This window comes from Nomascus leucogenys, chromosome 14, assembly GCF_006542625.1.
Source record: "Nomascus leucogenys isolate Asia chromosome 14, Asia_NLE_v1, whole genome shotgun sequence".
NCBI classification, from domain to species: domain Eukaryota; kingdom Metazoa; phylum Chordata; class Mammalia; order Primates; family Hylobatidae; genus Nomascus; species Nomascus leucogenys.
In genome coordinates, this window is record NC_044394.1 from 10,687,736 (window position 1) to 10,711,926 (window position 24,191).

The 24,191-nt window shown below is 37.4% G+C and overlaps 1 protein-coding gene across 1 annotated transcript in view; it reads right to left on the reverse strand.

The window, feature by feature from the left end:
- Positions 1-24,191, reverse strand: part of BRIP1 (BRCA1 interacting protein C-terminal helicase 1) — a 174,700-nt gene that overhangs the window by 18,466 nt on the left and 132,043 nt on the right. Inside the window, exon 17 of the mRNA XM_003278472.4 lies at positions 2,708-2,820. Within this exon, the coding sequence (XP_003278520.3) occupies positions 2,708-2,820 (113 nt within the window). The remainder of the gene's footprint in view (positions 1-2,707; positions 2,821-24,191) is intronic.

The window sequence follows — 24,191 nt, forward strand, 5'->3', positions numbered from 1 at the left end:
AACATCCCCTCTTTCATTTCTAATTTTAGTAAATTAGAAGTTCTGTGTATTTTCTTTGGTTAGTCTTGGTACAGGTCTGTCAATTTTGTTGATCTTTTCAACAAATCAACTTTTGTTACCTTGGTTATTCTCTACTGTTCTTTGAATTCTCTATTTCATTTATTTCCTTTTTAATCTCTAGTATTTCCTTTAATTGCCTTGCTTTGGGTTTAGTTTGCTCTTTTTTTCCTAATTCCTTAAGGAGGAAGGTTAGATTATTGATTCCAGATGTTTGTTCTTTTAAAATACAGATGTTTACAGCATTTTTTTTTTTAGACAGAGTCTCGCTCTGTCAGCCAAGCTGGAGTGCAGTGGCATGATCTTGGCTCACTGCAAGCTCCGCCTCCTGGGTTCACGCCATTCTCCTGCCTCAGCCTCCCAAGTAGCTGGGATTATAGGCACCTGCCACCACATCCAACTAATTTTTGTATTTTTAGTAGAGATGGGGTTTCACTACGTTGGCCAGGCTGGTATCGAACTCCTGACCTTAAGTGATCTGCCCACCTTGGCCTCCCAAAGTGCTGGGATTACAGGCTTCAGCCATTGCGCTCCCCATGTCTTCATTTTTAACAGAAAAGTTTAAATAGTAAAAAAATAAAAAATAAAAATTTCAAAAATAGAAAAAGCTTATAGAATAAGGATATAAAAATTATTTTTGTACAGCTGTATAATTTGTGTTTTAAGCTAAGTGTTGTAAAAGAGTCAAAAAGGTAAAAAAAAAGATAAAAAGATGAAAAGTTTATAAAGTAAAAAAGTTACAGTAAGCTGGGCACAGTGGCGTGTGCCTGGAGTTCCAGCTACTTGGGAGGCTAAGGTGAGAGGACTGCTTGAACCCAGGTGTTCGAGACCAGCCTGGGCAACATAGTGATACCCCATCTCTCAAAAAGAAAAAGTCAGAATAAGCTCAGGGTAATTTATTATGGAAAAAATAAAAATAAATAAATTTAGTATAGCCTAAGTGTACAGTGTTTATAAAGCCTACAGTTAGTGTACAGTAATGTCACTACTCGGTCAACTCACTCAGAGCAACTTATAGTCCTGTAAGCTCTATTCGTGGTAAGTGCCATATACATTTGTACTATTTTTAATATACTGTATTTCTATACCATATCTTTACTGTACCTTTTCTACATTTATACATTCAATTACTTATCCTTGTGTTACAATTGTCTACAGTACAGTAACATGCTGTATAGGTTTGTGATCTAGGAACAATAGGCTATACCATATAGCCTATATGTGTAGTAGACTATACTGTCTAGATTTGTGTAAGTACATTTTATAATGTTCCCACAACAATACAATTGCCTAACAACTCACTTCTCAGAATATATCCCTGTCATTAAGTGATGCATGACTGTATAAAATGATGATTTAAAAATGAGTTTCACAAAGCACAAATCTTAATGGGCAAGAATCTTTAGAAGTAGGAGTATCATGATTAAATGTTTAGTTGGTGTTAATTCTTTAGGATCACGACTATAGCTTGTTTTAACCCTTCTTCAATGATTTGCTAATTTTTTTTTTTTTTTTGAGACAGGGTCTGGCTCTGTTGCCCAGGCTGGAATGCAGTGGCATGATTTCAGCTCACTGAAACGCTCACCTCCCAGGCTCAAGTGATCCTCCTACCTCAGCCTCCCGAGTAGCTCACATCTGTAATCCCAGCACTTTGGGAGGCTGAGGTGGGTGGATCACTTGAAGCCAGGAGTTCCAGACCAGCCTGGCCAACATAGTGAAACCCCATCTCTACTAAAAATACAAAAACTAGCTGGGCATGTTGGTGCACGCCTGTAATCCCAGCTACTCAGGAGGCTGAGGCAGGAGAATTGCTTGAACCCGGGCGGTGGAGGATGCAGAGAGCCGAGATCACGCCACTGCACTCCAGCCTGGGTGACAGAGTGAGACTGTCTAAAACAATAATAATAATAATAAAAAGTAATTATTTTATTTTTTCTTTAATTATTAAATATCCTTCAGTTTCAATGTTATCCTTCAACATTATCACCATACATAAAAGACACAAGAAAGTATAGATTGTAATCACATTGTTATCTAAACCTTACAAATAACATTAAAATGAAAATGATTTTTTTTTTCTGTCAGATGTCTTCTTTACATAGAAGCAGAATGAAAAATTGTGCAACTACAAAAAGCTCACTGGGCAGTAAAATAGATTTTGTTTCTATTGATGATATTTTAACAGATACACAGATTCCATACTGAAAGTACACTTTCAAATATAATATCTCCTCACATTGGCTGGTATATCAATTTTCATCCCTGACATTTTGGGGGAGATGAGAAGAGAGGTCTGTTTAGCTATAAAATTGTTATCTGAGCTTTGATGTTCACAAGACAAAATTTTTGATTTAATAAGCTTTCTTTAATAAATATTTACTGATTATCTTTGTGTGCTATTCATTGTTACACCAATCACAAAATTTCTTTAAACTTTAGCAAATTGTGAGTTTTGTTTTGGGAATAACTTATTCTTATTTACTCTTTTCAAATTCTACTTGTGACAGCTATCATTGAATACATACCAGTTCCTACGGTTCCAGTTAAATAAAATTTTACCAAGTTTATTATAAAGAGTAAAGTAGCAAGACTAGCTTTATATATATAGCCCTGTCACAGATAATATTATATTAAATTTCACTCCACTTACCTACCAAGGGCCTGGTTTAAGGCCCTGTATGCTTGAATTTCATACCACTGACGGCCAGGTAGAAGACCTCTCAATTTTGAATGGTGGTCATTGTATTGTCGTTTTAGTTCAACCTAATAATTTTAAAATATATTTAAAAAATTAGTAGATAATTAAAGCTCATTTTAAACATCATATTAACTTCTAACAGTTTGAATATACATATTTTTGGGGTAGAGATTTTGTTTTTCAGTACTGATTTTTTTCATTTCATATGAAATAGTTTTATTTAGCTTCACATTCCTTAAATTACCTAATGCATATAACTAATCAGCTGTGATCTCAAGCAGTTTTATTGAACTTACATTCATTAAATCCACACAATTTTCAGTACACAAGTAGATTAGTTTTGATATATATAGTAATGTAACCACCATCATAATATAGAACATTTTCATCACCCCTAAAAGTTCCCTCTTATCCCTTTATAGTAAGTTTCTTTCTTCCACTGCTGGCTCTGGCAACCACTGATCTGCTTTCTGTTTTGCCCTTTATAGAATTTCATATAAATATTATCATATACTATGTAATGACTTGTGACTTTTTTCATTTAATATACTTTTAGAATTCATTCATGTTGAAAGGTTTATGAGTAGTTCATTCTTTTACATTTATCCAGTCTGGTAATCTCTGCTTTTTAATTGCAATGTTTAGACCATTTACATTTAATGCAGTTATTGTTATGATTGGGTTTAAGACTACTACCTTGCTTCCCCCCCCCACCCCCCAATCTGTACCATTTTGTTTTTATCTTTTGGATCAATCAAGTTTCCCCCCTCCCCCCACTAATGCTTCCATATTATTTCCACTACTGGATTATTAGCTATGTCTTTGTGTGTGTGTGATTCCTCTAGGGTTTATGATATACATCCTTATTAGTCTACCTTAAAATATTATTTTACCACTTCACGTATGATGTAAAAACAGTACCACAATATACTTCCATTTCCTTTTGTTGTCCTTTATGCTATTGCTGCCATACATTTTAGTTTTATACATGCTATAAACCCATAAAACATTTTGATTATGCTTTAAACAGTACATTATCTTTTAATTTTAAATAAGTTTATAATTTTGAAATAAGTTTAGATTTACAGAAAAGTTCCAAAGATATTACAGAGATTCCTTATACCCTTTACCCAATTTCCCCTAATGTTAACATCTTGTATTACTATAGCTCATGTCAAATTAAGAAATTAACATTAGTACATTAGTATTAAATAATCTATGTATTTTATTCAGATTTCTGTTTTGTCCCAAAAGATTATCTTTTAAAAGATACTGTATTTACCCACAGATTTACCATTTCTGGCACTCTTTATTTTCTTACATAGATTTAAATTTCCATCTGGTATCATTTTCCTTCTACCTGAAGAACTTTCTTTAATATTAGTAGTGCAGGTTTGCTAGCAATGAGTTCTTTCAGCTTTTGTTTTTTTTTCTGAAAAGCCTTCACTATCTTCATTTTTAAGAGATTGTCCCACTTGATCAAGAATTCTAAATTGACAGGTTTTTTCTTTGTTAAAGACGTCTTTTCATTATTTTCTGATTTGCATAGTTCTGAAGAAAAAATATGCTATTGTCCTATCTCTGTAATGTTCCCCTTTCTTTTAGCAACTTTGGATTGGATTACAATGTGCTGTTGTGTGTATTTTGCTTAAGTTTTATTAAGCTTCTTGGACCTGTGGGCTTATAGTTTCTATCAAACTTGAAAATTTTTCAGCCATTATTTCTCTAAATATATATATTCTTCTGCCTCGAAACACTTTCTTCTTCTTCTTAGACTCCAATTACAACTATATTAGACTATATTACTCCACATGTCACTGGCCTACAGTTCATTCTGGATAATTTTTATTTATAAGATTTCAAGTTCACCAAATTTTCCTTCTGCAGTGTCTAATCCATCCAGAGTATTTTTTGTTTCATATCGAGAGATTTCACATAGGTATTTTAAAAATAGCTTCTGTTTCTCTTTTCAGTATGCTCATGTTTTCTTCTATCTTCTTTGAACTTACAGAGCATAAAACCTAAGATATTTAAAAAATCCTTGTCTGCTAGCCAGTTCTAACATCTCTGTCATTTCTGGTTTTGTTTCTATTGATTGATTTTCCTCTGTGTTACGGGTTAAATTCTCTTCTTTGCATGCCTGCTAATTTTTGATTGGATACTAGACATTGTGGGCATTAAGTCAGTGGTTAATGGATTTTGTTGTGAATGCAGTTAGGGTACTTGGAACCAGTTCATTCTTTGGCGGCTTTGTTAGGGAAAGTCAAGAGCAGCCTTTAGTCTAGGGCTAATTTATCCCCCATAGAAAGGTGAAACTCTACTGATGATTGTATCAAGTACCCCATGTGTTATGAAGTTTTTCTCTTCTGGCTGCTGGGAACTCAAACTATTCCCAGACTTTGTGAGCTCTAGGAATTTTTCTGCCTACTTATTCCCCTGGCCTCACATAGCTTCCTCTCATGTATATGCCAATCAGTACTCGACCAAAAACTCAAGGGGATGCCTATGCAGATACCTGGAGCTTTCTCTCTATGTAGCTCCATCCTCTCTAGTACTCTGCCTTGCAAATTCTAGCTGCCACAGACTTTCCCTAAACTTTATCTCTTTAACTCAGTGTGACCACTGAGCTCTGTTTGAGTTTATTCTCCCTGCACTGTGGCCTAGTAATTGTCTCCAGGTAATAATCTGGTGCAACTGTAGTATTCCAGGACAAGTATATCAAATGGTACAGTTGTCCCTTGGTATCCATGGGTGATTGGTTTCAGAACTTCCCTCAGATACCAAAATCCATGGATGCTCAAGTCCTTGATATAAAATGACTTAGTATTTGCATAACCTATGCATATCCTCCTTTATACTTTAAATAATCTCTGGATCACTTTAATAGCTAATATGATGTAAAGCTATGCAAACAGTTGTTACATTGTAGTGGTTAGGGAATCATGACAGGAAAAAAATCCGTACATGTTCAGTACAGAAGCAATTGTTTTCAAATAGTTTTGATTCACACTTAGGTGAATCCACAGATGCAGAACCCATAAATACAGAGGGCCAATTGTGTATTTTTGCAGTAGAAGCCTAAATAAAGATATGTGGAGTTACTTTCTTGAAGGAAATCATTATATTGAAGAGACATTGGCCCCCCTATGTTTATCAATAACCAAGATATGGAATCAACCTAGGTATCCAACAACAGATAACTGGGTAAAGAAAATGTGGTATATATACATAATAGAATACTCAACAGTCATAAAAAAGAATGAAATCCTATTATTCACGGCAACATGGATGGAACTGAGGACACTACCTTAAGTGAAATAAATAAAAAACATTAAGTTAAACACCACATGTTCTTGATCATATGTGGAAGCTTAAAAATGTTAATCTCAGGCCGGGCGCAGTGGCTCACACTTGTAATCCCAGCACTTTGGGAGGCCGAGGCAGGTGGATCACAAGGTCAGGAGATCGAGACCACGGTGAAACCCCGTCTCTACTAAAATTACAAAAAATTAGCTGGGCGTGGTGGCGGGGGCCTGTAGTCCCAGCTACTCAGAGAGGCTGAGGCAGGAGAATGGCGTGAACCCGAGAGGCGGAGCTTGCAGTGAGCCGAGATTGCGCCACTGCACTCCAGCCTGGGCGACAGAGCAAGACTCTGTCTCAAAAAAAAAAAAAAAATAGTTAATCTCGGCCAGGCGCGGTGGCTCACGCCTGTAATCCCAGCACTTTGGGAGGCCAAGGCGGGCGGATCATGAGGTCAGGAGATTGAGACCATCCTGGCTAACACGGTGAAATCCCATCTCTACTAAAAATACAAAAAATTAGGAGGGTGGAGCCAAGATGGCCGAATAGGAACAGCTCCGGTCTACAGCTCCCAGCCTGAGCGACACAGAAGATGGGTGATTTCTGCATTTCTGTTTGAGCTTTGAAGAGAGTAGTGGTTCTCCCAGCACGCAGCTGGAGATCTGAGAACGGACAGACTGCCTCCTAAAGTGGGTCCCTCACCCCCGAGCAGCCTAACTGGGAGAGACCCCCCAGTAGGGACAGACTGACACCTCACTTGGCCGGGTACTCCTCTGAGACAAAACTTCCAGAGGAACTATCAGACAGCTGAATTTGTGGTCTCACGAAAATCCGCTGTTCTGCAGCCACCGCTGCTGACACCCAGCCAAACAGGGTCTGGAGTGGACCTCTAGTAAACTCCAACAGACCTGCAGCTGAGGGTCCTGTCTGGTAGAAAGAAAACTAACAAACAGAAAGGACATCCACACCAAAAACCCATCTGTACATCACCATCATCAAAGACCAAAAGTAGATAAAACCACAAAGATGGGGAAAAAACAGAGCAGAAAAACTGGAAACTCTAAAAAGCAGAGCACCTCTCCTCCTCCAAAGGAACGCAGTTCCTCACCAGCAACGGAACAAAGCTGGACGGAGGATGACTTTGATGAGTTGAGAGAAGAAGGCTTCAGACGATCAAACTAGTCTGAGCTACGGGAGGAAATTCAAAACAATAGCAAAGAAGTTAAAAACTTTGAAAAAAAATTAGACGAATGGATAACTAGAATAACCAATGGAGAGAAGGGCTTAAAGGAGCTAATGGAGCTGAAAGCCAAGTATCGAGAACTACGCGAAGATTGCAGAAGCCTCGGTAGCAGATGCGATCAACTGGAAGAAAGGGTATCAGTGATGGAAGATGAAATGAATGAAATGAAGCGAGAAGGGAAGTTTAGAGAAAAAAGAATAAAAAGAAATGAACAAAGCCTCCAAGAAATTTGGGACTATGTGAAAAGACCAAACCTACGTCTGATTGGTGTACCTGAAAATGACGGGGAGAATGGAACCAAGTTGGAAAACACTCTGCAAGATATTATCCAGGAGAACTTCCCCAATCTAGCAAGGCAGGCCAACATTCAGATTCAGGAAATACAGAGAATGCCACAAAGATACTCCTCGAGAAGAGCAACTCCAAGACACATAATTGTCAGATTCACCAAAGTTGAAATGAAGGAAAAAATGTTAAGGGTGGCCAGAGAGAAAGGTCGGGTTACCCACAAAGGGAAGCCCATCAGACTAACAGCTGATCTCTTGGCAGAAACTCTACAAGCCAGAAGAGAGTGGGGGCCGATATTCAACATTTTTAAAGAAAAGAATTTTCAACCCAGAATTTCATATCCAGCCAAACTAAGCTTCATAAGTGAAGGAGAAATAAAATACTTTACAGACAAGCAAACGCTGAGTGATTTTGTCACCACCAGGCCTGCCCTAAAAGAGCTCCTGAAGGAAGCACTAAACATGGAAAGGAACAATCAGTACCAGCCCCTGCAAAAACATGCCAAATTGTAAAGACCATCGAGGCTAGGAAGAAACTGCATCAACTAATGGGCAAAATAACCAACTAACATCATAATGACAGGATCAGATTCACACATAAAAATATTAACTTTAAATGTAAATGGGCTAAATGCTCCAATTAAAAGACACAGACTGGCAAACTGGATAAGGAGTCAGGACCCATCAGTGTGCTGTATTCAGGAAACCCATCTCACGTGCAGAGACACACATAGACTCAAAATAAAGAGATGGAGGAAGATCTATCAAGCAAATGGAAAACAAAAAAGGCAGGGGTTGCAATCCTAGTCTCTGATAAAATAGACTTTAAACCAACAAAGATCAAAAGAGACAAAGAAGGCCATTACATAATGGTAAAGGGATCAATTCAACAAGAAGAGCTAACTATCCTAAATATATATGCACCCAACACAGGAGCACCCAGATTCATAAAGCAGGTCCTGAGTGACCTACAAAGGGATTTAAAGTCCCACACAATAATAATGGGAGATTTTAACACCCCACTGTCAACATTAGACACATCAACGAGACAGAAAGTTAACAAGGATATCCAGGAATTGAACTCAGCTCTGCACAAAGTGGAGCTAATAGACATCTACAGAACTCTCCACCCCAAATCAACAGAATATACATTTTTTTCAGCACCACACCACACCTATTCCAAAATTGACTACATAGTTGGAAGTAAAGCTCTCCTCAGCAAATGTAAAATAACAGAAATTATAACAAACTGTCTCTCAGACCACAGTGCAATCAAACTAGAACTCAGGATTAAGAAACTCACTCAAAACCGCTCAACTACATGGAAACTGAACAACCTGCTCCTGAATGACTATTAGGTACATAATGAAATGAAGGCAGAAATAAAGATGTTCTTTGAAACCAGCGAGAACAAAGACACAACATAACCAGAATCTCTGGGACACATTCAAAGCAGTGTGTAGAGGGAAATTTATAGCACTAAATGCCCACAAGAGAAAGCAGGAAAGATCCAAAATTGACACCCTAACATCACAATTAAAAGAACTAGAAAAGCAAGAGCAAACACATTCAAAAGCTAGCAGAAGGCTAGAAATAACTAAAATCAGAGCAGAACTGAAGGAAATAGAGACACAAAAAACCCTTCAAAAAATTAATGAATCCAGGAGCTGGTTTTTTGAAAAGACCAACAAAAGTGATAGACCGCTAGCAAGACTAATAAGGAAGAAAAGAGAGAAGAATCAAATAGATGCAATAAAAAATGAAAAAGGGGATATCACCACCGATCCCACAGAAATACAATCTACCATCAGAGAATACTACAAACACCTCTGTGCAAATAAACTAGAAAATCTAGAAGAAATGGATAAATTCCTTGACAAATACACCCTCCCAAGACTAAACCAGGAAGAAGTTGAATCTCTGAATAGACCAATAACAGGTTCTGAAATTGTGGCAATAATCAATAGCTTACCAACCAAAAAGAGTCCAGGACCTGATGGATTCACAGCCGAATTCTACCAGAGGTACAAGGAGGAACTGGTACCATTCCTTCTGAAACTATTCCAATCGATAGAAAAAGAGGGAATCCTCCCTAACACATTTTACGAAGCCAGCATCGTCCTGATACCAAAGCCTGGCAGAGACATAACCAAAAAAGAGAATTTCAGACCAATATCCTTGATGAACATTGATGCAAAAATCCTCAATAAAATACTGGCAAACCGAATCCAGCAGCACATCAAAAAGCTTATCCACCATGATCAAGTGGGCTTCATCCCTGGGATGCAAGGCTGGTTTAACATACACAAATCAATAAATGTAATCCAGCATATAAACAGAACCAAAGACAAAAACCACATGATTATCTCAATAGATGCAGAAAAGGCCTTTGACAAAATTCAACAACCCTTCATGCTAAAAACTCTCAATAAATTAGGTATTGATGGGACGTATCTCAAAATAATAAGAGCTATCTATGACAAACCCACAGCCAATATCATACTGAATGGGCAAAAACTGGAAGCATTCCCTTTGAAAACTGGCACAAGACAGGGATGCCCTCTCTCACCACTCCTATTCAACATAGTGCTGGAAGTTCTGGCCAGAGCAATCAGGCAGGAGAAGGAAATAAAGGGTATTCAATTAGGAAAAGAGGAAGTCAAATTGTCCCTGTTTGCAGATGACATGATTGTATATCTAGAAAACCCCATTGTCTCAGCCCAAAATCTCCTTAAGCTGATTAGCAACTTCAGCAAAGTCTCAGGATACAAAATCAATGTACAAAAATCACAAGCATTCTTGTACACCAATCACAGACAAACAGAGAGCCAAATCATGAGTGAACTCCCATTCACAATTGCTTCAAAGAGAATAAAATACCTGGGAATCCAACTTACAAGGGATGTGAAGGACCTCTTCAAGGAGAACACAAACCACTGCTCAATGAAATAAAAGAGGATACAAACAAATGGAAGAACATTCCATGCTCATGGGTTGGAAGAATCAATATCATGAAAATGGCCATACTGCCCAAGGTAATTTATAGATTCAATGCCATCCCCATCAAGCTACCAATGACTTTCTTCACAGAATTGGAAAAAACTACTTTAAAGTTCATATGGAACCAAAAAAGGGCCCGCATTGCCAAGTCAATCCTAAGCCAAAAGAACAAAGCTGGAGGCATCACGCTACCTGACTTCAAACTATACTACAAGGCTACAGTAACCAAAACAGCATGGTACTGGTACCACAACAGAGACATAGATCAATGGAACAGAACAGAGCCCTCAGAAATGATGCCGCATATCTACAACTATCTGATCTTTGACAAACCTGACAAAAACAAGAAATGGGGAAAGGATTCCCTATTTAATAAATGGTGCTGGGAAAACTGGCTAGCCATATGTAGAAAGCTGAAACTGGATCCCTTCCTTACACCTTATACAAAAATTAATTCAAGATGGATTAAAGACTTAAATGTTAGACCTAAAACCATTAAAATCCTACAAGAAAACCTAGGCAATACCATTCAGGACATAGGCATGGGCAAGGACTTCATGTCTAAAACACCAAAAGCAATGGCAACAAAAGCCAAAATTGGCAAATGGGATCTAATTAAACTAACGAGCTTCTGCACAGCAAAAGAAACTACCATCAGAGTGAACAGGCAACCTACAGAATGGGAGAAAATGTTTGCAACCTACTCATCTGACAAAGGGCTAATATCCAGAATCTACAATGAACTCAAACAAATTTACAAGAAAAAAACAAACAACCCTATCAAAAAGTGGGCTAAGGACATGAACAGACACTTCTCAAAAGAAGACATTTATACAGCCAAAAAACACATGAAAAAATGCTCATCATCACTGACCATCAGAGAAATGCAAATCAAAACCACAGTGAGATACCATCTCACGCCAGTTAGAATGGCCATCATTAAAAAGTCAGGAAACAACAGGCACTGGAGTGGATGTGGAGAAATAGGAACACTTTTACACTGTTGGTGGGACTGTAAACTAGTTCAACCATTGTGGAAGTCAGTGTGGCGATTCCTCAGGGATCTAGAACTAGAAATTGACCCAGCCATCCCATTACTGGTATATACCCAAAGGACTATAAATCATGCTGCTATAAAGACACATGCATACGTATGTTTATTGCGGCACTATTCACAATAGCAAAGAGTTGGAACCAACCCAAATGTCCTACAACGATAGACTGGATTAAGAAAATGTGGCACATATACACCATGGAATACTATGCAGCCATAAAAAATGATGAGTTCATGTCCTTTGTAGGGACATGGATGAAACTGGAAAACATCATTCTCAGTAAACTATCGCAAGGCCAAAAACCAAACACTGCATGTTCTCACTCATAGGTGGGAATTGAACAATGAGAACTCATGGACACAGGAAGGGGAACATCACACTCCGGGGACTGTTGTGGGGTGGGGGGATGGGGGAGGGACAGCATTAGGAGATATACCTAATGCTAAATGATGAGTTAATGGGTGCAGCAAAACAACATGGCACATGGATACATATGTAACAAACCTGCACATTGTGCACATGTACCCTAAAACCTAAAGTATATAAAAAAAAAAAAAAGACAATAAACGTACAGGGACCAAAAAGAAAAAAAATACAAAAAATTAGCTGGGCGTGGTGGTGGGAGCCTGTAGTCCCAGCTACTCAGGAGGCTGAGGCAGAAGAATGGCATGAACCCGGGAGGCAGAAGTTGCAGTGAGCCGAGATCGCACCACTGCACTCCAGTCTGGGCGAGAGAGCGAGACTCTGTCTCAAAAAAAAAAAAAAGGTTAATCTCATAAAAATAAAAAGTAGAACAGAGGATACTAGCAGATGGGAAGGGGAGAAGGAAGAGAGGGATGGGGAGATATTTGTTTTTTGTCTTGTTTTTTTGAGAGACAGGGCCTCAGTCTGTCACCCAGACTGGACGGCAGTGGTGCGATCATGGCTTACTTCAGCCTGACCTCCTGGGCTCAAGTGATTCTCCCACCTCAGCCTCCCAAGTAGGTTGGACTACAGGTGTGTGCTGCCATGCCTGGCCAATTTTTTTCTTTTTTAATTTTTATAGAGATGGGTTCTTGCTATGTTGCCTATGATGGTCTCCAACTCATAAGCTCAAGAAAACCTCCCACCTTGGCCTCCCAAAGTGCTAGGAATACAGGCATGAGCCACTGCGCCTGGCCGAGATTTGTTAAAGGATATAAAGTTACAGCTAGATAGAAGGAATAAGTTCTAATCTTTTATACCACAGTAGGATGACTATAGTTAACAATATTACATTGTTTCAAATAACTAGAAGGAGGAGATTACATGTTCCCTACACAAAGAAATGATAAATGTTTGAGATGACAGATATGCTACGAAAAAACAAAAAACTCCCAAACAAAAAACAAAACCTGAAATGAACTGTGTATAAAGGTTAACTTTGAAATAGTTCTTATTACATAAACAGATTTTTAAAATTAATCAATAGTAAAAATTACTTTGTGAGATCACAGTTAATTGGAAAAAGCAAAACTAAGGGTTAAGAAAAGGTAGAAAGTGAGTACACCTCATTTTAATGACATCAGAATCTATTTCATTGTACACTTAGGGATTATCAAGCATGAAAATCAATGCCCAATTTAAAATGACATACAGCATATGTGAAAAAGCCAGTTTCTCCTGCCAGCAAATAGCCTAAATGTTAAGTAAACCAAAGGCTGGAAGGGATTAGTTGAAATGTCAAAAGACAACCTTTTACTTTTACCTGCTCATCCTTATAAACACATTCTTATCTCTCAGGCTTGCTTTCCAAACAATAGTTTCAATGTGCACCAGCAAAAGGCCCAAGGCAAGCTCTGCCATCTTGTAACTGTCAAAGAGATTAGTCTTTGATCTATTTGGGAGGTCATGCCCACATTCACATTACCTTATAATCTAACATTTTACCTGTTGACCAATGCTTCCTTAATGCCTAATGAGACAGACATTTTACATTATGGAAGTTAACTGTGAATGTTTTTTCTAAGTTTTGACAGAAAGTAAACACCATAAACCGAGCTGAAGTGTGGTTTGGGAAGATGATCTCTTAGATCAGTTAACATTACTTTTCAAATACATTTTACAAGCCTTTCCCAAAATAGAAAGCTATACTTAATTGTACTTTCTCGAAACAGTTTAAACCACTTGCTCCCCATCCCCAATAAATTAGTGTATGTGTAATTTTGGAGGGGCGTGAAGAGCAGGAAAAAGACAAACTATTTTATTAACGGTTGCAAACTGAAGGCCCATAGTTGTGTTTTGTGTGGCCCTTACTGTGGCTTAAAATAATTAAAATGTATTTGCTACCATCTAAAACTTTGGCTGTCTCACCACTGTCCTCAACTAACCCACTCATTTAAATAACCTGTTTAATTCATGTAGCTGCTTGAGTTTGCAACCCATTGGTTCAGATGCTGCATAGATTCACAAAAATTTATCATTTCATAACTGAAGGTCAAGTTTGTACCAAATGTAAAGCACCCTTACTATGACAGTTTTTAGACAAATAAATATATATCTGCATCAAAATCTAACCTAACTGACATAAGTAGAAATAAGATCCTCAATAGCAAAGGCATTGATAATTAAGAATGAGGCGGTTTAGAATTGGGTAAAAATACCCAATAGACAGATGGCATTCAAGCAGAAGTTATATGATTTTGGATTCTGATTTTTACCATTATATCATAATGTACTTGAGATCGAACAGAAAGTTTCTTAAGTTCTTCATGCCTTGGTTTTATTGGAAACAGTATAAGTAGCAGAGCACTTATAGCAGCAATAGACAATATGAAATAATCAAAAGGATTATACTGCATATGTCAACAAGAAATTAAGGTCACAATTATTAACATGAGACTTTTTCAACTTTCAGTCAAACTCAACAATGTTGGTCTTAAATAGCTTTGTACAAAAGTAGCCTTTTTAAAGTTTATCAGTAGCTTCTGAAAAAATCAGTAGCTTCTGAAAAAATAAATGGTGTGATAAATATGAGCTGGAACTATAAATGCATCTCTTCATTTTACTGCTGCTTCACATGAAAGATGGTGGATTTTATCCCAACTCATACCAATACATATTATGATTTCAGTAATAAATGCCTTCCTGAAAGCAATCAATAGAAGAATGTAATTTTTTTCTTGTATGTAAGCTTGAAGACAAAAGTTCAAGCCTCCAAATGAGACTAAGGACAAATAATCAGCTAAACTACATAATTAAAAATATTAAGAAAACTTTGCTTCAGAAAAATAAACACATTTGTCTAGCAAACACTCGAGTAGAACAGTTTTATCTTTAGCCAAGGTGCAGGGCCTAAAGCCTAAACATTTACAGCAAACCAAATCTGGAAGACAGAGACTGTGCATTAGAGACATTTGCTGCTCTGTATCATCATAGTGTAAACACTCCTATCAGGGTATCACAATATAAATTCCAATGGTTAGAATTATAAACTCAGCATAAGATCTTGTATGTGATATAATTTAGCTAGATTAAAAAGAATATAGCTGGTTTTATTTCATCTGGCATATTTTCAAGATTTCTGACACAGTTAACCAAATAGTGTGTGTGTGTGTGTGTGTGTGTGTGTGTGTGTATACACTTTTTTTAAATGGGGAAAATGAGTTAGTTTCTGCCAAGAGTTAAGAAACCAGGCTCCCTTTTAAATAAGAATAATAATGATAAAAGCACATTAGAAATGGTTTTTAGTTGTTACTTACTTTCCCTGTTACGTTACAACTTGACCACAGTAATCTATCAAGACATAGTAACAGCAATATATTTCATATATGCTTTAAGACTGTTTTGGATAAGGTGCTTTCTTTGGTAGAGAAATCTATATTAAACTTAGTATCACCAATTGTCAGTGTTGACTAAAATAACCTGGATATTTCAAATTTAAGAAATAGAACAAAATATATCCCTCTGAAATCAGGTATCTCCTCTTCTCAACATATTCAGCCTCAACTGGTTATAAAAATATAACCAGTTTTTCCTATTAGAAAGTTAATACTCTAAGACATGCAAGAAATCTTAGCATGCTTATTCAGTAAAAGCTAAGTTAAAGTTTTTATTTTTATTTTTTAGAAATAAGGTCTTGCTCTGTCACCCAGAATGGAGTGCAGTGGCATGGTCATAGGTCACTGCAACTTCCAATTCCTGGGTTCAAGCAATCATTCTGCTTCAGCCTCCTCAGTAGCTAGGACTTACAGACACGTGCCACCACACCTGGCTAATTAAAAAAAAAAAATTATTTTAGAGATGCAGTCTCACTACATTGCCCAGGCTGGTCTTGAACTCCTGGCCTCAAGCAATCCTCCTGTCTTGGCCTCCCAAAGCTCTGGGATTAAGGTGTTATCCACCATGCCTGGCCTAAAAAATTACTTTTAAGAGTAATGACCTTTGTGTCAATTTAGTTAGGTTATCTGTGTTAAAATATTACTCAAACAAACCTGCAAATGTTTAAATTATCATCTCTAGAACATGCCACCATTCATGTTATAGTTTATTTTGAGGAAGAAGGTATAATGGAAAAAAAGAAGAAGCACACGGCTTGGAATCAAGCCTTTGACACTTAGGTTGTTTGACCTTGGGCAAGTCACAGTACCCCTTTATAATTTCCTTTCTCAATTTCTTCTTCTGTAAGAAGGGGCTTAGAATTAGAAGTCCATTAGCTTTATTGAAGTTGGAGACTGTGTGCCAACCTTACCTTATAGAACTGGTTGAAGAAATAAATGACAATATGCATGAAACAGTAAAGCATCAGATATTAGAGGTAAGTGGACAGGAAAGTCATTACTTACCCCATATTTCTGAAACTCAGTGTAGGTTTCGGTGGACTTTAAATGCTGTCGTAATATATTGCTGCATGGTATGTGAAATAAGCCATAAGGCTGTGGAGGTCATATAGTCATTACCTTAGTCAGTTCACCCCAAATCATTTTACCACCTGGACCAATTCCTTCTGAAAGAGCTCTGACTACATTATTCAATGTTTGGCACATAACTTTAGGTGACTTAAAAAGTAAGTTTCTTGGGTTCTTGGAGTGGCTACTTTTTCATCAAGTGTCAATGAAAATATATACATTGGCAGAATACATACAGAACAGTGTTCAAACAGTTTTGAAACAAATCTTTTAAAAAATAACTTCTACAATTGATCTTAAATTTTCTAAGAAATTTTAGCTAACATTAGCACTCTTTAATATCCTCCATAATACTTTTTGGTCACTTTTCAACCTATGAGGTGTTTTTGAAAGCATAACTATATAAAATATGCTAGTGGTATAATCTATGAGAATGAGTGCATGATTGGTACCATATTAGTCTAAATATTATTTTATTCAAATATCTTACAATCTAGAGTTTTTCTTGTTAAAGTCACATATGAGAGCCCAATAACTGAATAAACTTTTGCTAGCAATAACAACTAACAAAATAAAATATTATCTTATGTAAGAAAGCAGTAAATAGAGGTTCTTAAAGGAATGAGCCAATATTAAGAGGATTTAATAAGGGGGCTGAGTAGTGGTGCATTCAGCAGGTGACAGAGACCTACGTCTACCTTATATAACACTGGAAAAAGGCAAGATTGCTCATGGAAGAGGCTTTTGGATGCCAGAAGATGTAATATGATGCATAATGGCACTCACGGAATTATATAAAGGTTCCTGGCAATGGTAGCATAAAAAGTAAAAGTTAATCCCAGTGAGAGGAGGCTCAGACTCAGCTTTCATATGATTAAACCCTAACATCTAAAAACAAACCTAAGCAACAGCAAGCATGTACATAAGAAAAAAGATTAAATGAGTACTGGAAAATACTGAAAATATACTTAAAACCTTAAAACTTTATTACCGCCACAGTCCAAAAGATGAAGTATAACACTTTTGCTATCTAGATTTTTATTATTACATTCAAATTATATTTCAGGGCCAGGTGTGGTGGCTCACGTTTATAATCCCAGCACTTTGGGAGGATGTGGCAGGAGGATCACTTGAGGCCAGGAGTTCAGGACCAGCCAGGGCAACATAGCAAGACCCTGTCTCTACGAAATAAAAATTAGCTGGGCATAGTGGTAGGAGTCTGTAGTCCCAGCTACTTAGGAGGCTAAGGCAGGAGGATCATTTGAGCCCAGGAGTTTGAGGCTGCAGTTAGCCACGATCACACCACTGCATTTCATCGTGGGCAACAGAGACTCTGTCTCTCTTTCTCTCCCTCTCTCCCTCTCTCTCTCTCTCTCTCTCTATATATATATATATATATATATGTATATATATGTGTGTGTATATATATATATATATATATATATATATATATATATATATAAAATCTTTCAAACATGAGCAAAGGTTTGATTATTTTTTCTGAGACAGTCTTGCTGTGTTGCCCAGGCTGGAGTACAGTAGCGCGATCTTGGCCACTGCAACCTCTGCCCCCTCAGTTCAAGCAATTCTTGTGCCTCAGCCTCTCTAGTAGCTGGGATTACAGGTGTGTGCTATGACGCCCGGCTAAATTTTGTATTTTTAGTAGACACGGGGTTTTGCCATGTTGGTCAGGCTGGTCTCGAGCTCCTGACCTCAAGTGATCCACCCGCCTCAGCCTCTGAAAGTGCTGGGATTACAGGCGTGAGCCACTGCGCCTGGCCACAAAGGTTTGATTTTTAAAATATATGATCACTTTCTACCTTTGAAATATTATTGCCAAGAATATTTGATTCAGAGCTTTTCAAATGTGAATGTGAGTTTTGGAGTAAGACATATGGAATCATAGCACTTTGATAACCCATGCTTTATCTTAGAAAGTAATGCAGACTTCTGATTTCAATAAGTCAAAAAAAAAAAAAAAACCTCAGACATTTCTTTTTCCCTTGCCTGTCAGAGAAACTGCCTTCAAATTAAAAGACAAATAGGAAAGAGAAACACAGTCTCCAACTTCAATAAAGCTAAGAGACATCTGATTCCAAGCCCCAATATATGAACATAAAAGGTAGATGGACAAATGTTAAATGACTAAGCAGAAAAGAGAAAGTTCAAACCAACGTATCCACAGAGCTACTGCTGGGACATAAGCCAGTTTGACCTGCAGGAGTTCAGAAAGTCTCAGGAAATGGAGGTATAAGGAAACTGTAGGGAGGATGTGTACCACAAAGATGAAACAGTAAGCAAGAAACAAGAGGAAGATCTGAGACCCAGGAAACTGGCAATCCATCACAGAAGACAGACAAATCAAATTTCTAGGATGATAGCAGTTATCGGATGATAGCAGGATATTGGCAGTTATCTGGGCTTGATGAGCAACTTAGCCCTGACCGAAGTAGAAGATCAGGAGGCTCCAGAAATGATGTCTCCAGGAGAAAAAAGGAACTGGCCTGTCATCTGACAGGTCTGATAGAAAAACTGTATTGAGAGGCATGGCATACAACTATTGGAAGGTGACAAATTTATTTAGATAAAGATCTTTTAAAAAGAGAAAAAGGAAGTGGAAGAGAGGAGGATTCTATCAACCCTAAAGTTCAAAACAGGAAGGACGGGTGGCTGTAATCCCAGCACTTTGGGAGGCCAAGGCGGGTGGATCATCTGAGGTCGGGAGTTCGAGACCAGCCTGACCAACATGGAGACACCCCATCTCTACTAAAAATACAAATTAGCTGGGCGTGGTGGCGCATGCCTGTAATCCCAGCTACTTGGGAGGCTGAGGCAGGAGAATCACTTGAACCCAGGAGGTGGAGGTTGTGGTGAGCCAAGATCGCGCCATTGCACTCCAGCCTGGGAAACAAGAGCAAACTCCATCTCAAAAACAAAACAAAACAAACAAACAAACAAACAAACAAAGGAAATCATTTGATTACAGTGAACAGTATTTTCATAGTCATGATAATGTACATGATAACTATAGATTTAATTAAAAATTGTAATATAACTATATTGGGAGGCTATAAGAAGGAAAAAGCAGAGTAAGTGACGTAAAATCCTGTCTCAAATAGGAATTTAATAGTTCATGTCTAAAACTGATTACGTAAAGATAAAATATGGAGGTAAATACCAGATAAAATAGCTAAAGAAGTGAAAGTCACTGCCTGTCAGAAGCAGGGGCTAGGAGTGGGGTGGAGGCCAAAAGACTGTTACAAGAAAAAGCTATCTACTGTATTTAGTGTATATTGGACTCTTGGTAAGTGCTTTATTGGACGTTTTTCAACTTGATAAATCATAATTTAAAAACAAATGCAGATTATTAATTTTAATTTATTGTATACATTTGTATGCCTCACTATGTAAAACAGTGGTGCTCAACCGAGAGCAATTTTGCCTACCAGAAGATAATGGCAATGTCTAGAGATATTTTGGGTTGTCACAACTGGTGGCAGGGTGACCGTGGGGGGTGTCTAGATCCCACTACTGGTATGTAGTGGGTAAATGCTTGAGATGCTGTTAAACATCCTGGAATGCACAGGACACTCCTCAGAACAAAGAATTACCCAGTCCAAAATGTCAATAGTGCCAAGTTTGAGAAACACAGCTTGAAAGTAATTTCAAGCCACAAATCTGGTATACTTGATGCAGTAGGAAAATACACTGAGTTATTTGTATAGCTTACTATAGTCACTGATGCACTGGGGTGATGTGTCCTACAGTTAGAAAGTATAAACTGAACTCATTCCCAGGCTTTCAAGCCTTTAATCCTAGGGAAAAACAGGAAAGAGTGATGTTGTAAACATGGAACAGCAATATCTACTACAGCTTATGTTATTTGAGACCTTAAAGCTTTACAGTTAGAAAAAAAGTGACATAGTCACCTGAAGCCCCTCTACATGTCTACAATCTGTAGGCATTGAGAGAATTTGACTGAATAAACTGATTAAAATTCACAACTAAAATTCTCCTCTAAAGAAAAGAATCAGTTATTTTCAGAGAAGCTAAAAAACAATCCCACCACTGCCCTTAAGGTAGAGCTGCTGATTATGCTCCGTGCCAACGTAAGTAGGTAAGTGTCAATCAACCTTACAAGTCCTCAGGGTGATAATTTCACTTTTAAATCCTCCAACCTAGTTTGAGAGCAAAATTAATATATAAAGGTCAAAGTTCCTTTTCTCACCAAAAATAAGATGAACACAAGAAAATAACTTCAGAATTGTTCAAAAATCAAAACCAAAAGTTTTTGTTTATTAATTACCCAGAGAAATTTCCAGCAATGTTTTCAGGCATGGCTTTATTTATTTATTTATTTTTTGCTAAGGAAATACAACGACATGAGTATTAGGAGAAAAAGGTTATCAACCAAACTTGCTTAAAATTTTGGGATTTTAAATATTTCCATCCTTGATCCCAAAATATCTTTTAAAAATATGGAGAATTTAAAAAATTAACCTCAGCAATTCATCCATTTGTTTTGTGTTTTTTTGTTTGTTCATTTGTTTTTCAGAAGGGATGGAAACAGAGGGGTTTCATTAACTCATTTTTTACTGGCCAAGGTAAATATACAATTTATTAACCTAGACAGCTTACTTAGATTTAAACTAGGTTTTAATTTTGGAATTTCAAGGTATACTTAGAAACTGCTTTTAAAATACTTTTGGCCAAACTATCTTTAAAAAAAAAAAAAAAAAGCTGGGGGAAAAAATGTACTCTGAGGAGGAAAAAAAGGTTTAAGTAATTGAGAATATACTCACTCTAGACTTTTAGCAGTGACAAGGTTTTTTCTTCTATATCTGTGATGGAACCTAAGTATTTCCAAAAATTCCAAGAGCAAGTTGCTGAACTCCTAAATGTTAAAGAGTTAGGTATTACAGCACTTTAAGTTTATATTCACATCCATTTCCCCTGGGTAACCATGTATTATTATCGGAGCTATATCCAGGTGGGTCTCTGTATCAGATGCAACACTATAACCAGAACTCCACTCCACTCTGACCTCAGGCTGTGTTCCTGGATCTGGTTTCCCACAACTTAGAATGTCCCAAATCCTGAAAATGGCATACAGAGTCCTAAGTGATTTGGCTCCTAAATACCTCTCCCAGGCTCTATTCACATGCCATTCTCTCAGACTCACAACTTCAGCTTCTTTCAGTTCTTGGAAACTGCTATCCTCTTTCCACCTTAGAACCTTAGCACATGCTGCTCTCTCTGTTGAGAATACTCTTATCCATTCTGTACACATTCATAACTCCTAGTTTTCTTTCCAGTGTCAGATTAAATATCACTTCCTCAGGAAGCCTTTCTTGATCCCCAAAGACCTGCTATAACGTTCTCAGGGTTCCTGTGAGTTTTTCTTATAGCCTTCATCACAACTGTGATTGTTTCTTCATTACGTTAATGTCAATACTCCTTGCTAGACTATAAGCAACATGAGACGGGGGGCTAAAAACTGTGTTGTGTATCACTGTGTCCCCTGAGTCTACTATAATACTTGGTGCTGTAGCCATATATTAAAAAAAAGGTTGCTTTATTATTCTGAATAGTTGCTTTTTTTCTTTTCTTTCTTTCTTTTTTTTTTTTTTTTTTTTTGAGACAGAGTCTCTCTCTGTCACCCAGGCTGGAGTGCAGTGGAGCAATCTTGGCTCACTGCAAGCTCCGCCTCCCAAGTTCAAGCAACTCTAGTGTCTAGTGTCTCAGCCTCCCAAATAGCTGGGATTGTGCCATCACACCCAGCTAATTTGTGTATTTTTAGTAGAGAGAGTTTCATCATGTTGGCCAGGTTGTTCTCCAACTCCTGACCTCAAGTGATCTGCCTACCTCGGCCTCCCAGTGATGGGATTATAGGTGTGAGCCACTGCACCCAGCCTATTCTGAATAGTTTTATAATCTGAATAGTTTTGTTGTAATCTAACCTCTGATGAGGCCATTCCACTTTATCAAATGTCTGTATATTTGAATCGCACTGTAGAGAAGATTCAAATCTCATCTCTCTGGCTCCTCCATCCCTTTTAGGCAAGTTAAAGTAAATTGGTATGTGCAAGGGAGGTGAAAGGTGTTGGTCAACTTCAGCCTTCCTAAGCATCTGAGCACCTGGTTTCTATTCCACCAAAGCATCTTGTTATATGTTCCTGTTCTTCCTTAAATTATTGACATTACTAGTGTAGAGACAGCATCTTGTTCATTTTTACACCTACTACATTTTGTACAAATTAAGCTCTTAAAAAAAGTTTGTTAAATGAATAAGAGCATGACAAAACATTCAATATCATTAACATAATTTTTTTTTTTTTGAGACAGTGCCTTGCTCTGTCACCCAGACTGGAGTGCAGTGGTGCAATTTCAGCTCACTGCAACCTTCGCCCCTTAGGTACAAGTGATTCTCCTGCCTCAGACTCCCAAGTAGCTGGGATTACAGACGCGTGCCACCACACCGGGGCTAATTTTTTGTGTTTTTAGTAGAGACTGGGTTTCACCATGTTGGCCAGGCTGGTGCTGAACTCCTGACCTCAAATGATCTGCCCACCTTGGGCTCCCAAAGTGCTGGGATAACAGGCATGAGCCACTGCACACGGCCGTCATTAACATAATTTTGATAGAAGAGTAATTCAAAAGGGATTTATAAATCTATTCAAAAGGAACAGATGCATCTACCTAAAGGGTTTCTGAAATCCAGTTCCTCTTGATATACTACAGTCCTTTGCATTCCTGCCCTCATTCATTTTCTCGTGAATATTCATATTGCTGTCAAAGCAAAAGGAATAACAATGGAACAATATCATTCTCCTTAAAAAGAAATCTGTTAGATTTAAGAATTCTAATACAGCCAGGTGCAATTGGCACGAGTCTGTAATCCCAGCTGCTCGGCAGCTGAGGCAGGAGGATGACTTGAGCCCAGGACCAGCCTGGGCAATACAGTGAGACTCTGTCTCAAAAAAAAATTTTTCTTAATTCCAATACTACCATCATCTGATAATATTGTGACAGTTGAAAGCACTGGTTTAACATGGTTTAATGTGCTTTATTACTCTATTAATGCTGTTATCCTTTAGGGAAAGCACCCTTTTTCTGTGGTTTATAAAATGCCAACAATGCATGGAAGCCTATCAATTTTTTTGTGTGTGCTTGTTATAAAGTCAATAACTAATATAACTAAAATAGATATCTGAATTTTTCAATCATAAATGTAATTTTTAAAAATTGATTAAAATAATATATACCCAAATAGTTTGGTACATTCAAAGCTAAGTTTCCTAAACAAAAAAAGGAACTCATAATGGTTATTGTATGCTAATAGTAAGATAGACATTCAGATCACTATGTGAATTTTAAATAGTTTCCAAATAAAATCTAGTTTGGTAACTCAACATACTATATTACCAAAAAAACCCACAAATATAAAACTTATTAGCATGATAAATTATTTTAATCATTGTAAGGGCACTTCTGACAACGAAAAGTACCATCAAATTTTATTAAACCAATTATAAAAATCTAACACACTACTTCAACATTTAAAAAATATAAACATTTTTAGCCATATGCCATGGTTTTATAAATTTTTCTTCAGAGAAGTAAAGGAACAATACCTACGAAGGAGAACTTTTCTATATACTGTTATACTATACTATGCTAGGCAAT